The sequence below is a fragment of the Numenius arquata genome, chromosome 2, assembly GCF_964106895.1.
Source record: "Numenius arquata chromosome 2, bNumArq3.hap1.1, whole genome shotgun sequence".
In the NCBI taxonomy this organism is placed as follows: domain Eukaryota; kingdom Metazoa; phylum Chordata; class Aves; order Charadriiformes; family Scolopacidae; genus Numenius; species Numenius arquata.
Window position 1 is genome coordinate 3348027 of NC_133577.1, and position 14945 is coordinate 3362971.

The following is a 14945-nucleotide window of genomic DNA, read 5'->3' on the forward strand; positions in this document are numbered from 1 at the left end:
TACTGTACAACGCGTGAGGGGAAGGTGACGTTGCAAAATGTGGTCACTGGTGGCAAAACAAACAGGCATAGGTCTACCGGTGACACAGATCCTTCCATCATGCTGGAGTAATCACTTGGCTCAAGTTTTCTGGGAAGTTAAAACATATGAAATCACCCACTGGAGACCCATTTGTTCTGGAAAACAAAGGTAGCCATCTGGGAAGTGTTTAATAAGGTCACTAATTAAATGTGTTGATAAGGAACTTAACAATACCCTTTGCACTTCATTTACAGGAGGACACTTGGAGATTGCCATCAGGTACATTTTGCTTCACCAGACCTAACTCATAATCTGATCAGACAACAGCACAAGGGATTTTTCTTGTGGTCTCCTAATATAGCAAAACCCTGGGTTCAAATAGGGACCCTGTGGCCTCATTAACTCGTCTCATTTGTACATCTCCTTCACAGTCAGAAATAACTTTGAGCTGTCTGTGGTTAGAGCCGATGAGAGAAAGTAACCTGGGACTTGATTAAAGTTGCTCTGCCGGAGAAGACACTCTGTAAACAGAAGGCAAGGAGGCTCTTTGGGGAAGGGCCACCTTTAGGTAATAGGACACCAGAGGAAAAAAGTTATTTCTAAACTTTCTGAGCTGGGCCATACACAAAGCTGGCTTATACTTGAAGGTTATTAAGAACAAGGAGAACTTCCTTCTAGGTGTGGATGAAGGTCACCAGCAGTCTGTGTGTGGAAGACCTTTGTTACTTCTGCAGAGAATAGATGTTGGTAACAAGTTAGGTTGCCCAGAGAAGCTGTGGCTGCCCCATCCCTGGAGGGGTTCAAGGCCACGCTGGATGGGGCTTTGAGCAACCTGGTCTGGTGGGAGGTGTCCCTGCCCATGGCAGGGGGTTGGAACTGGATGATCTTCCAACCCAAACTGTTCTACGATTCTATGATCTGGGCTAGACCAACTTTCAGGAGAATTGTTGGTCTATATACTGGAAATTTCTTCTACTATTCCATTTACACTTGGTAAGTTTGTGCAGCCACGGTGCTGGGAAGCCCTCTTTACTGGTTTTGGCTGGGATAGGGTTAATTTTCTTCATAGCAGCTTGGGTGGTCCTACGTTCTGGATTTGTGATGATTGTCTTCCCAAGTTACCGTTGTGCATGGTAGAGCCCTGCTTTCCTGTAAATGGCTGACGATCTGCTTGCAGATGGGAAGTAGTGATGAGTTCCTTAATTTGCTTTGCTTGTGTGCGCAGCTTTGCTTTACCTATCAAACTGTCTTTATCTCAACCCACAAGTTTTCTCAGTTTTACCCTTCCAATTCTCTCCCCCAGAGTGAGCAAGGGACTGTGTGAGGCTGAGCTGCCTCCTGGAGATGCCTCAAGAGGATCTCCTCAGGATGACCTGCTGGCTGATAATAATTTTTGACCTGTTTCCCTCCTGATGTTCTCTAGGGCAGGACATAGGGGAACTGCATGTGTGCCTCTGGGACTTCACAATCCACAGTCCCACCACTATCTCCCAGCTGCAGCTATTCAGGCAAACCTTCAGTAGTATCTCCATGGATCACCTCCTCAATCCAAAAATCTAATTTCAGGTCTCTTGCTAGTCAAGAGTTGGTCCTGAGATGACACCTAACTGCTAGTTCCAGAATACTGGCCTTTGACCCAAGCATTTTTGGAGTCCCAGGATCATCTCAAGGGAATTACCCATTAATTTATCAGAAAGATAGATATGTTTTATCTTAATTTACTTTATTTCTGTGAGATAAAGTATTAAAGTAGCCACATTGCCATTCACAAGGAACACCTTCCACAGCACAAGTGCCAATGTGGCGTTTTGTTCGGTTTTAGGTAATTTTGGAGAGTGCAAACTTACAATGAAATGGTAAAAGAGAAAAATCTCAGGTCCTCCTGATATTTTTCTCTGCTGAAACGTAACATCATTCAGCTTTTATGCTCTACAGCAGAGAGTGCTTCAGTGCTCTACAGCGCACAGAAAAGAAAGAGGACATACACGTACGATGTGCACTTACACAAGCAACATAAACGGAGGACATAATTTGCTGCTGAGCAGTGCTCTTCAGGGCAGAGTCATTGGTTTCTGTCCATAGTCTCTTCTCAGGTACTAATCCTCTCCTGTCCATTCCCAGGACGAGTCCTTCATAGTCCAACCAGATGTCACAGGATCAGGCCAGAGGTGTTATTTCCTTCTGCTTGGCCATACGTTGACTCTAGAAAAGCCAGGCTGTAGATTAAAGAAACCGACAGTCTGTGGATCTTCTGGTCTGCTGGTGACCATGTGTTAGTCTTTGACTTACTTGCCAGTCCTTCCTTCTCCCATCTGGATGTCCACAGATGTAACCTTGACAGCGTGCTCACCCCGGTGCTGTCACCCCAAACCATCCCTATAGCCCTTCTTCTGCCACTTGTGGTGCTTTCCACATCCACCCTGCCCCATTCACCCTCCATTCAGCCCCACTGTGGCATTTCTTCACAATTCTCTACCCACTTTCCTCACCATTTGTCTCAGCACTGCCATCAGACCAAATAACAGTATGCCCAAGCTAGAAAAAAAGTTCTGCCAGATGCAAATTGGCGAATATTTTACATCAAAACGTTCATTAGACAAGCATCATTTTCTGGCATTTTCGGGTTCGATGTCACTTTTCACTGTTGCTTTTCATTCCCTACATTGTATTTACCTTGACTTTGATCTCGTTAGACGTGCTTTTGATCTCACCAAGCAGAACAGCATTGAAGTGACAAACTCGTAAGCGACAAGCACCAGCTGAAATGGAAACAGAAGGAGCAGCACGACTTTTCTCTGTCCCGTTTTCCCTCCATGGAGCGGGCTGGTTGGGCTGGTTACGTTCCTGCTTTGACCTCTGCACACGTACTGAAGGGGAGGGACAAAACTTAAAAGCTTTGGGTTATTACTCAAAGATGTCTAGAAATTCAAAAGGAAAGGCTTTTCTGCTCTTTCTAGAGGACAATAAATAAGCATAAATATTTTAATGTAAACACCCCTTGTTCATGAAATTAATCGGAATAATTTCTTAACGATTAAGAGCAGGGATATAATCTGCTGTAAGTCTTATTAAACTTAAAGAAGTCTTGCTCTCCTGTGCATTGCATATAAATAGCTATAACCAAAACACCACATATAATTCCCAATCTGGAATGAAAGAAGATGTAAAGCGCAATAATGGCTTATACGCTTGAACCAGATTTGGTAAATGAGTAAACAAATAGGTGTTTCCTTCATCTTCAGCTCTTGCATCTGGACGTTCAGCCTCCAGACAAAAAAATTCAAAGCCACGAACACAACCCTTTAAAGCACGTTACTCTAAAAACAAATGAGTCCTGGAAGAGTCCTGCTGAAAAACTTTTCCAAACAGAATCATCTTTAATGCCCTGCGAAACCACATGTAAAAAAATGCATAAACAATTGGGTTAAATGTAGAATTTAAATACCCAAACCAAACCAAAGCATCAATGAGAACGGGGGGTATGACATAGTTCATAAATGGGTTGGTTGCTGTGAAGAAGAAGAACGGACTCCAGCAAATGAGAAATACTCCCATTATGATGCCTAATGTCTTGGCAGCTTTCCTTTCTCTGCAGAATGAAATGTGGTGCTTCGTTTCAAATCCCATCTTTTTTTGGCTGATTGCATCAATGGATCTCGCCTGCCTCTTGGCTACAGAGTATATTTTCCTATAGATGTACAGCATAACAAATCCAGGGATGTAAAAAGACGCTACGGAGGCCACAACGCCTGAAGTTTCACTAAAAAAGACAAGGCATCCTCCCGCACAGCGGACGTTGTTATAAATCTCTTCTGCCCCTCGCAGGTTTAGGTCTAGAAAGATCATCCCAAAAGCAAAAGCAGCAGGGACCGTCCAGCTTACAAATATCATGCCCAGGATAACGAAAGTGTTTATCTTCGATTTGTATCTCAGAGGGTGACACACGGCGTAGTAGCGGTCAACGGATATGAAGGAAAGGTGGAAGATGGAAGCCGTGCTCAGCATAATGTCCGTGCTCGTGTGGATCTTGCAGAAGAGCTCCCCAAAATACCAGCAGTGCTCGACGGAGCGCACCATGCTGCAGGGCATGACCAGGAGCCCCAGCAGAAAGTCCACCGTAGCCATAGAAAGTATCAGGAAGTTGGTAGGCGTGTGGAGCTGCTTGAAATGCGATATGGAGATGATAACCATCAAGTTTCCGGCCACCGTGGCCAGAATAACGCCAGCCATGAAGAGGTACATGGGAACACGGATACTGTTGGACCAGCTGCTCCTTATGCAGGAGCCGTTTAGGGATTCGCAGCACAGTTGCATCCTTACTGAGGTCTCAAATCCAGGAAGGGACGCAGCATAGGTACTGTTTTTCCTAATTCCAAGGTACATTTACAACTGGAGATATATATACTGTATATATACAGGGAGAGCTGCTGGGAGGGAAAAGAAAAGGGCAATTGTAAACACCTTCATTTATTTGGATGTGTAAGAAATTCATTTTTCATGATTTACGAAGGATTAAACTATTTTTTAACTATACTTTTAACAGAATGACACTTAAATCATTAGACTTCCCTTGAAATGGGAATCTCATTTGATGAAATGAACTGGACAATGGGGCGTCCTCATGACCAGAACAGCAGTGGCTCCCAGACACCTGCACAGGGCAATGTCTCGTACAGTGGGAAGATGAGAAGTCCTTTTCGTTATTTTCTGTTTAAACAGTCATCTTCTTCAAAATTGGTCGGAGTCCTGTATCTCTCACTTTGCTCTTAAAAATCAGTAATTATAGATTCTGAAGCGCCCTCAACTTTTTTTTTTTTTTTTTTTTTTTGATATGTAAGTCTAAGATCTATGAGTTTAAAACAGACGGCTGAAGCTGAGGAACCCACGCTCAGCGTCTCCTCCAGCCCCGTCCTGAGAGCGAGAACCGAACCCTCTGTGCAGCCCCGCAAAACCAAAGGGTTCCCACCAGCCCCAGGTTTTCAGGCAGATGGCACTGCCTGACCACATCAAGTCTTACTGCAAAATTCTTGTAGGCTCTGGCTGTAAACAGAGATGGAAGGAGAAGATCTAAGAAGAGAAAAAAACTTTTCTGGCCTTCTGCTGCCAACATACAATGGAAGATCCTGACTAATCTGAAGCATTAGCTGCTGTATAAGCAAACATCTTTTCTTTCGGGCCCTAGTTTATCTCAGTGCTGGTAGTTTAACATTGTTTTGTATGTTTATTATGTTAATACTGGTTTTAGCCGAGGCACAAACAGGGAGGGAAACATTTTCTGAAGGTTGGTTTGGTCTGCAGCTGAGGACACAAATACTGGCTGTCCTCTCGTGTGTGCGGTTGCGTGTCCCTTTGGCGAGTCTCTTTACAAAGGCATTTCGTTAAAGTATTTAAGCACTTAGCAGGCAATATTTATTGTTGGAAGACCTGGTTTTCCTTTAATTAACAGAAAAATAGTATTATTGTGAAAAATAAAGAAAATTAGTATATATTATTCAGTAGCATTATTATTGTTGTGGAATAATGTGGTTGCTTAAGTCAGAAAAAGCCAGTACTAATTTAACCCATTTGCTTCAGGATTTTGCAGCCTCTGGTTATTCTGGATAGAACACAACAGAGTAATTAATTTTTTTCTCGTATCGAAACAAATGTTGTTACAAACACACCATGCCATTAGAAGCTAAATGGAAGCTGAATATAGATGATAAACTATGGCTTGCCAAACCCTGGCAGCTACGGGGTCATAACTAACAGTGCGCATTTACAGAGGGAGTTTCAAGTAGTGCCAGGGCAGTGGTACCCAAGTGCCAGGGAGAAGGTGCACCCAGAAGCAATCTCTGGAACACAGGACACAGTCTGAGTAGGTTTATTTACTGTTTGGGGTGCCTCTTGCTTCCCCCTTTTTCTACCTACTGAGGTTTAACACTATCTCTGCTCTTTTCCCCTTCATATATTGCACTTTTGGTCAATCTCTTCATTTCCTTTCCTGCCTGTCATTCCCTCTTTTGATGTATTTACACCCAGCTAGAGGAAGCGCAGCCAGATGGATCTTCATTAACTCAAATCTTCAATTTTCATGGCAGAAAGAATCAGAAAACGATTTAAGTGTATATAATGGACATAATTATCAAAGTTTTAAGCTCACTCGGGTGTCACAGGTTTCAACCTTCATTTGTTTTATGTGTAAAGAAATTAAACAAATCTGAAGCCAAATATGAATTAAACAGACTTTTTTAAGTCTAAACAGACTTTTTAATTCTAAGCAGAATTAAACAGAAACCAATCAAAAAGAATTAAGGCACTATCTCTAGTTTTCTATTGAAAAGATGAACAACTTCCCTGTTGTTCTCCAGCAGAGAAATTGTTTAGCCTAAAGAAATATGATCTCCCCTGGAAACTGTTTTTCTTTAAAAAATATATATCTTATTTTCAGGAGATTTTGTTTTTTCTGTTAAACAGAAAGAAGAAACCCCAACCAAAATATTGAGCAAACTGAGATCAAGTGGCTTTGCGTGAAATGGAAACAAAATAAATCAAAACTCATGTGGCCAGCTGCCCACGAGCTAAACACTGAAGAAGCTTTCGACAAGAAAGGAGGACACTTCTCTTCCATAATTAATTACAAAGTTTAAAAATTCAATAAAATGGAAATGGGGAGAAGCATCCTTTTAAAAAGACGCCTTCCTACCTTTATCCCCTCGGGCTGGGTCGAAACCTGCTCTTGGTGCTCGTTTATTTTTTGCTCATTGAGTGGCGCCGCTTCCTTTTGAGGACCATCTCAAAAGATGGCTGAGCCTCTTCACCATCGCAACAGTTCTGGGTAAGACAAATTTTGAGAGAAAAGGCACTTAATCCACTGCCAGAGCAGCTTCCAGCAGCCCCCAGCATGTTGCTGGAGGATGTTGGGTGCAAGGAGTGGTGTTCTTGGCCCCCCTTGCTCAGGAGCAGCTGTTAATATGTATATTACCTCAAAACGTTTGTTTTGTCACCCACTTAAGAACAAAACCATGGCTGTAACGGTCATATTTGTTTAGCAGGTCTTATTTATAGGTGAATTGAACACATCTGAAGTGTGTTTACTTGTTTGATTAATTGTTGTGGTCACATTGTGAGCAGCCCAAGATTATCTACGTGCGGAACGAAACCCTTCCTTGTACTCTTCCTTCCATAAGCTTCTAAAATATAGCAAAATACGTAAGCACGGGCAGGTTACAGCAGCGTGTAAGGTTTCCTTGAAAAGGTACGTTGTGTACAGAGTGACAGGATGTGTATCTCCCAGTCTAGTTCTGATTATTCTACTGAACAAACAGGTTTAATCCAACAGTTTAATCAGTTAACAGCTATTTGCAAGATACCGCTACTAGAAAGGTGTTTAAAGTAAACACCTATTATTGGCTGTACTGGAGTCACAGATGAGGAGAATCAATTTTTTGCTCCACAGAGGACCACGCAGCCTTTGAAAACAGTGATACTGCCGAGCATAAAAAGACTGTTAATACGGTGACCATCACGTAAAGCCCCGTTCTGCTGGGTACCTCAAGGACATAGGTAACAAGTTAGATTTAAATACTTAAATAGTTCTTGAAAACTATGCTGCATGGTCTGGATTTGCTGCTTCATTATATTATAGAATCATAGAACTGTCCAGGTTGGAAGGGACCTTTCAGATCATCGAGTCCAACCATCAACCAAATGTGCATAAAAATCAAAATGAACACAAACAGCTCACTGCTTTTATGTTTTCTTGAGGCTGCTCTCATAGAGGGACTGGGGTGTTGCAATGCAAGGGTCTCCTTGCTACGGGAGGAGAGTTTGCCGTCCACAAAAAGTGCAGAAACAACTGTCAGGCTGAGTGAGAAACCACTGGAGAGAGTCAAGAGGATGTTGAGGAGAGGAGTCAGGTCCAACTGCCCAGAGTTGGGGAAACATCCAAGAGACGTTAGGCAGCCAAATACTGGTCTCCGAGAGAGGTCTTCAGTCTTTTCGAGATTCATAGCTGTGGGCCTCCCTTGGAGCCAGGCTCTTCTCTTTGAGGAGTGAAGGTTTAGGCCTTGAACCAGCTCTGGCAGGAGGGTTGGACTAGATGATCTCCAGAGGTCCCTTCCAACCCCATTCTGTGATTCTGTGATTCTGAAATTACCATCTTTACATATACACTTTATAGGAAGGTAAAATTTAGGGGAACACATCCATGTTGTCTTACTCTATACAAAATTCATAGTTATAAAGAAGTCATTATGGGGACTTAGTTGAAGGGCATCTGTGCTCTCCTGCCACACCTCTTCCCTTCGAGTGATGCAGTGGCCAAAACTCAAGGGGAGGATCTGGAAAGGCAGCTCTGCTTGCAGTGTTTGCTTCAGAAGCATCTACCTGGCATCACCCTCTGGGGCTGGGGAGCACCCCCTGCCCGGGGCAGCTCTGGTGTTTCCCTCCAGTTTCTGACTTGCAATAAAATGGAAAAACAACTTGCCATTCTTCCTCTCACGTGTGACATTTCTCCAGGAGGCAACCTCCTTCTTTTTAAACTCACAGAGAACTTTGTAAGGGTTAGAATCATAGAATCGCAGAATGGTTTGGGTTGGAAGGACCTTAAAGATCATCCAGTTCCAACCCCCCTGCCCTGGGCAGGGACACCTCCCACCAGACCAGGTTGCTCAAAGCCCCATCCAGCCTGGCCTTGAACCCCTCCAGGGATGGGGCAGCCACAGCTTCTCTGGGCAACCTGTTCCAGTGTCTCACCACCCTCACAGCAAAGAATTTCTTCCTGAGATCTCATCTAAATCTCTCCTCTTTCAGTTTAAAACCATTACCCCTCGTCCTATGGCTCCACTCCCTGATCAAGAGTCTCTCCCCATCTCTCCTGGAGCCCCTTTAGGGACTGGAAGGGGCTCTAAGGTCTCCAGGCTGAACACCCTCAACTCTCTCAGCCTGTAAATTTTACCCCTGATACCAGCAGCAGGAGGTTGCCTGTGTCCAGAGCCCCTGAAGGTCCACAGGGGACTACTGGGGACACAGCAGAATGTCTCTGCGTAGGCTGTTCTTGGAGATGTCCTTCACGCTTCTGCCAAACCCCAGCCCATCGCACTTTGCACTCATTATCTCTGAACGCTCCACCTTGTACTGCGGGACCCATTGGAAAGGAACGAACCACAGATCTAGGGGAAGCTGAGAGTAAGGGAAGGGTGGTATTTAATGAAAATTAAATGTACTGAAATTAATGTAAAGTGGCAGTTTATAAGATATCGAGATAATTAACTAATTAAGCAGGCCAAATTGTCAACTGGTTTAGACCAACAGGCAGCACTTTGGTAACAAGCTTTCATGCTGTTGGTGCAGGAACTTCAAACAGGCATGTTCTCACAGCTTAATCATGAAAATATTCTCAAACTTGCTATTTATATAGGAAAGAGAAATATGTCAACCTCTTTTTGGGAAATCTCAGAGCACTTATAAATAGTCAGTAGTCAACAGTCTTTTGATTCTGTCATATAGTAAAGCAGTTACACATCAAAATTCAAAGTAAAAACTCTACAAAATTGTTGCTATGGCTTTTTTTTTTTTTCCTGAAAAATTTCTGTAATCATTACTTTTCAGATTTTTGGACAAACCAAAAAAAAGAGATGTTATGACACTGTCTAGCATACCTTGAGTCATCTAGACTTCTTATTTGTTTGTTTTTAAAACACAAAATAAATAAATTTGACAGTATAAATAAAATAACAACAGGCAGGACAGCATTGACTTCTACTGTGATTTTCTTAGCTCGCATTTCAAAGGTGGAGTTTGGTCATTTGGCAGGAAACATCGTTTTACAGTATCCATTAGACAGAGGAAAGTTTCTCATTTTCATACGGTTCATTTTAAAAACCGAGGCTCTGCAAAGGAAACTATGGCTTTAAAACTACTGGAGGCTCTAAGGTGGCCCCATGGTTGGAGAGGAATTTTAAAAGCATGTAAGTCTACTCACCATTTATGAAGTCCTCAGGAAAAAAAAAGCACAGCGTTACAAAAACTTATCTTCTTAAATTTCCATTCACATGTTTGAAAGCTGAGGGGAAGATGCACAATTTCCCAATGAGTTACTAGTTCAAAATAAATATTTCATTATATGGATTAAACAAGAAGACGTGCCCTCCTTTCAATTTTTGCCAAGCTTTAGCAATTTCAGTTATGTTGAAAAATTTTTATTTTTATTTTATTTGAAAGTATTTTATTTATTAGTTTAAAAATTGGTTTATGTTTAAAAAACCTCCTGATCCGAAGGCTAATGCTGCAAACCCGGTGCAGTTCCACTGAAGACAATCTGAAACTAGCCCAGATTTACCCCAGAGGTATTTAAAGAGGAACAGATGAGATGATTGACCTCTAGATCTTTTCCCATGGTTTATATTCTTACTTTTCAGTGGAAACCATCACGTTTCCGTGCCGAGTAAAAAGAGCTGTTTATAGAGAGTAACGTGATGTTTGTGCTCTCTCTCTCAAAGTGCCCTGCTCAGGATCAGGACTATCAATCCAAACCCTAAGATAGATGCAAATCCCCGAAATTCACAGAGGAATGAGAGATTCCAAGAAAACGATGTTTATACAACGAAGCAAAACACGTCCATCCACAAAGCCAAGAAACTATCTCTGCATGGGGTGGAAGGGGGGGTCTACATATTTGATAGCCTTGCTAAGTAATGCCAAAATGCAGTCCAGGCAGCATCCTCTGTGCCCCTCCAGTGCTCCCACGGGAGTGAATTTAGGACCGTGACTGGTTTGCAGGTATTCGGTGGCCTCCAAACATCACCTCCAAGAGGAAGGCGACCGTGGAGGAGGGAGGCAGCGAGCAGTTAAGCAGGTACCATCCCATCTTCACCATTCTGCCTCCTCCTGGCTCTGGAATAACTTCCCACAAAGAAAAGAACCTTCCTCTCAATTCATAGCAAAAGAGTTTTGCCCCCCTAACTGAGCTTCTCTTTCAGCTCTTGGGAATAAATGACTTTTTAAATCGTCCTCCCAGGCACCGCCAAAACCCCATTGCTGGTGGTGCCGTTGATGTTCACTATAGAAAAACAGTGATCCATGCAGAATAAAGACTATTGTCTCCAGTGCCGGCCATAAAAGATTCATCTTTGAAGCAAAATAATTGCCCAGGGTAGCACGTTAGCAGCTCACCCCATTTCGGAGCGCGTGGCACGGGGACGGTACCTGCTCGGGAGTTATTTCCTCATCGCCAACCGGTGCAGCCAGTGGATACGGCGCGACAGTGACATCCCACACGGATCCCAGGGCTCGGTCTGACTCCGGTTTACAGCCTGCTGGAAAAATCTCATCAAGGCCATGACGTAAATATTAAATATTCAGAAAAGATAAGCAGATAATAAATCTATTCTGACACAAGGCACTAGCGTTCGCAAAGATGAGCCCGTTTGAATTAAGTTAAAGCCAGGCTCATGGAAAGAAGCACACAAAATAAAGACAAATGTTTATTGTGGCCAAAGTACAGATGAAGCGAACAGCACTGAACTATTTCTCTCCCTCCTTTTAATTTTTGCCAAGCTTTAGCAATTTCATTTATCTTTAAAAAATTTTATTTGCCTATCCCAGACTGGATATTTAAAAAAAATAAAATCCAAGAGCAATACTTCAGCTGAGTGGCTGAGAACAGGACCGATTAAAAAGATATTGTTTCCTCCGAATTAAAAATATTGTCTTCTATTATGATGCTCTGGGGCGTATATGCTTTGTAGAGGGGACACTTAAGAGCTGTTGATTGCCTGTTTGTGTATCTTTTACCGTACCAGAGGAACTATATGTAAATATGACCAAATTACAAATCAGAAGTGCCCAAATTGCAACTTTTTGTTGCTTTTTAAAGCACAGCTCATTGGCCGGCGCCCGCATCTTCAAAGAGTAAGAGTTTTTGTATCGCTGTGGAACCCAAGGAGGAGAGTCCTTCCAGAAAGAAGTAATTCCAAGGAGGAGAACTGACCCACTTTGTGTGCATGGGCTGGTGGGCTGTGCTGGTGGAGAGCCGTGTCATAGAATCATAGACACATAGAATGGTTCGGGTTGGAAGGGACCTTAAAGATCATCCAGTTCCAACCCCCTGCCATGGGCAGGGACACCTCCCACCAGACCAGGTTGCTCAAAGCCCCATCCAGCCTGGCCTTGAACCCCTCCAGGGATGGGACAACCACAGCTTCTCTGGGCACCTCCTGCTTCCCTGAGGTTCCTCTGAGCCCTGGGTGGGACCTACATGGCTTTGGCTGCAGCTTTTCCCTGGGCATTTGGGATTGGGGTGGCTTTGGGAGGTTAGGAAAGTATGGCCCTGGCAAGGTGGCACAGGGGACATGAGGCTGAACAAGGAGGGACAACTCTTGGTGAAATGAAGGTCTTGAAATGTCACATTCTGGTCTGGAACGGTGGCTACCCTACTGGAAGCCACTAAAATTGCCAATAAAGGCTTATACGTCAGTAAAAAACCTCCACCCTCACGCACTGGTCTCCTTTCATAAACACTGGATTTGACTACAGTAGGCACATGCTGCTTTCCTAGAAATATTGAACTAGCCTGGTGGCTTCCAGTTACCCATTTGCAAGTCCAACAGGCTGCAGATGCCATTGTGGGCCATTTTTAAGAGGGAGCGACCTCCTGGTGCCATCCTCTGCCTCCACAGTTGTTCAGGGCTGCAAGAAGCAGCATGAGCATTGCTGGCATCGTGGCACTGCGGGAACAGCAACCCAACCAGTGCAGAAACAACCGGTGACAGAGGCTGTGCCCCTTCATGCCCAGTCTCAGGAGGACATGCCTGGGCCATTTTATCTTCTCAGTAGCCGCTGTATGTCATTTAAATATGCTTTTTAGACCACCGGAAGGGAGGTAAGGGTGCACTGGAGTCAGTTAGAATTCAATTTATTGTAAGTTATCAAGTTCCTGCTCGCTGGCCACCTCCTGCACAATACCTGGGAGACCGAAAGTGAACAGATGGCAGCAACAGGAGTTTCAGCTATTTAAATGTCCCTCTACCACCTCGCGTGACTTTTTGCACATGCAGGTGAGGGTTAACGAAGAGAAAGTAAATACCTCTCTCTTTTCTTCTCCCTACTCCTCTTTGCCCCCCTCTATAATCCATCTTCTTATCTCCTATCCTCCTGTGCCTCGCAGATGCCCACGTGGACTAATGCCCAAAATGGACCAATGCCCAAAATGGACCCCCTTGTACAAGTCTCTTTCCTCCTTTCCTAACATGCTGTACGCACATCTGTAACCACATGTTATTAGGCGGGTATTTCAAAATATATTTCAAATTTCAGGCATATTCAAATATTTCAGCATATATATACACACTATATACAGTACTTTTGTAATTTGAATTATTCTGGCATCTCAAGTTAGTTGCCCAAATTAATGTGTGCTGTAAACTTCCGTTTCTTCGCACTTCATCCCCTCATCTACATTATAGGATAAAAATTTCTCCTAACTTCATGGAAGTGCTGCGATTGCAGGTGTTCGTAAGACATCGAGGTATTGCCTGATGATACGCCTTGGCAAATCAAGGAGGGGGGCATCATTAGTGATAGAAGAGGGATGATCTGTAAGAAAAGACTCATCGGAAAACAACTGGGATTATAAGACCCCCCCGGCGAAACACAAGAGGGGTTACACCAAGTGTTACACGACCCTCAGATGCGAGAGGTTTCGTGCCTGGGTCTTGTTTAGTCTAACGCTGAACTCGGAAGAATCCCTGCAAACAGAGGCTGATGTTAACACCAATAAACAAAATAAAATGCCCGGTGTAACATTAAAGATAGGCTCAGAAAGTCTTCGGCAAAATAGATGGTTAAGCCTGTTGCTGGGTAATGATTATTGATCAATCTTGAGCTTTTTTTCTTTTTTATAGCTCTGGTCCTTGTACACGCAGCCATCTGATGCCCCTGACATCTGTTATGAGAGGTACCAGACATGTATTTTTTACCCACACAGGCCAAAGCTTTCCGTCTTTCAGCCTCGCTACCACGAAGTGCCTCAAGGTCCGTTAATGGCCGCGTTCTAACAGCTTGCTCTTCCCTTTTATAGCTCGGCGTCGGATAGGTCCGATTCCTCCCGAGGCAAGCAGAATTCTTTTTTCAAACAAGAAGCTTCCATGAATGAATTATAACGTCCTCTCACAATTTAGTTTTGTTAGCTATTATGGCCAACTCAGTGTAGGAACATCTCTGCAAAAACTGGAGAACACGACTACTAACCGAGTAAAATGAAGGTTTATATATTTTTGATCAATTTTTTGTAGTTTGTCAGCTGGATGACAAAGTCAAGGTACTGGGGATTTTACAGGGCCAGTGCACCTAACTTCTGCCAGGGTGGGAGCTCTACGGATCACAGTCTCCGTGAACTCATCTGGCCAGGGTCGATGACTTCCAGCCCCAACCAAACCCAGTCAAGTGGTGTGGGAGCCTCCATGAAGGGCACACTGAAAAATCCCACAGAATCTGTTTGAATTCACGACTAAACGTGGAACATCTCTATCTTCGCGGACGCACGATGTGAAGTGATGCACCAGCCCTGCTTTGAGCAGCAGTATGGCAAACTCACTGCCCCCCTTGCACCTTATCGGGCCCCAATGAAAGTCAAGATTTTTGGCTCTTAGTGAGGATAAAATGAAAAAAGAAAAGAGAGAGTTCCAGGTATTAGCCAGCACAGTAATTAATGCTATATGGAAAACTTGGGTCTCTAACAAGCGTGGAGAAGTACCCGAGGGGGCCTTCCAGTCCCTAAAGGGGCTACAGGAGGGATGGGGACTCCTGATCAGGGAGTGGAGCCATAGGATGAGGGGGAATGGTTTTAAACTGAAAGAGGGGAGATTTACATTGGGTATTAGGAAGAAATTCTTTGCTGTGAGGGTGGTGAGACACTGGAACAGGTTGCCCAGAGAAGCTGTGGC

At 43.7% G+C, this 14945-nt stretch overlaps 1 protein-coding gene across 1 annotated transcript; it reads right to left on the reverse strand.

The window, feature by feature from the left end:
- Positions 1-3333: 3333 nt before the first annotated feature.
- Positions 3334-4404, reverse strand: TAAR1 (trace amine associated receptor 1). The gene has a single exon (XM_074168958.1). It carries the CDS (start codon positions 4402-4404, stop codon positions 3334-3336), a length of 1071 nt encoding a protein of 356 aa, XP_074025059.1.
- Between the last annotated feature and the right edge of the window lie 10541 nt (positions 4405-14945).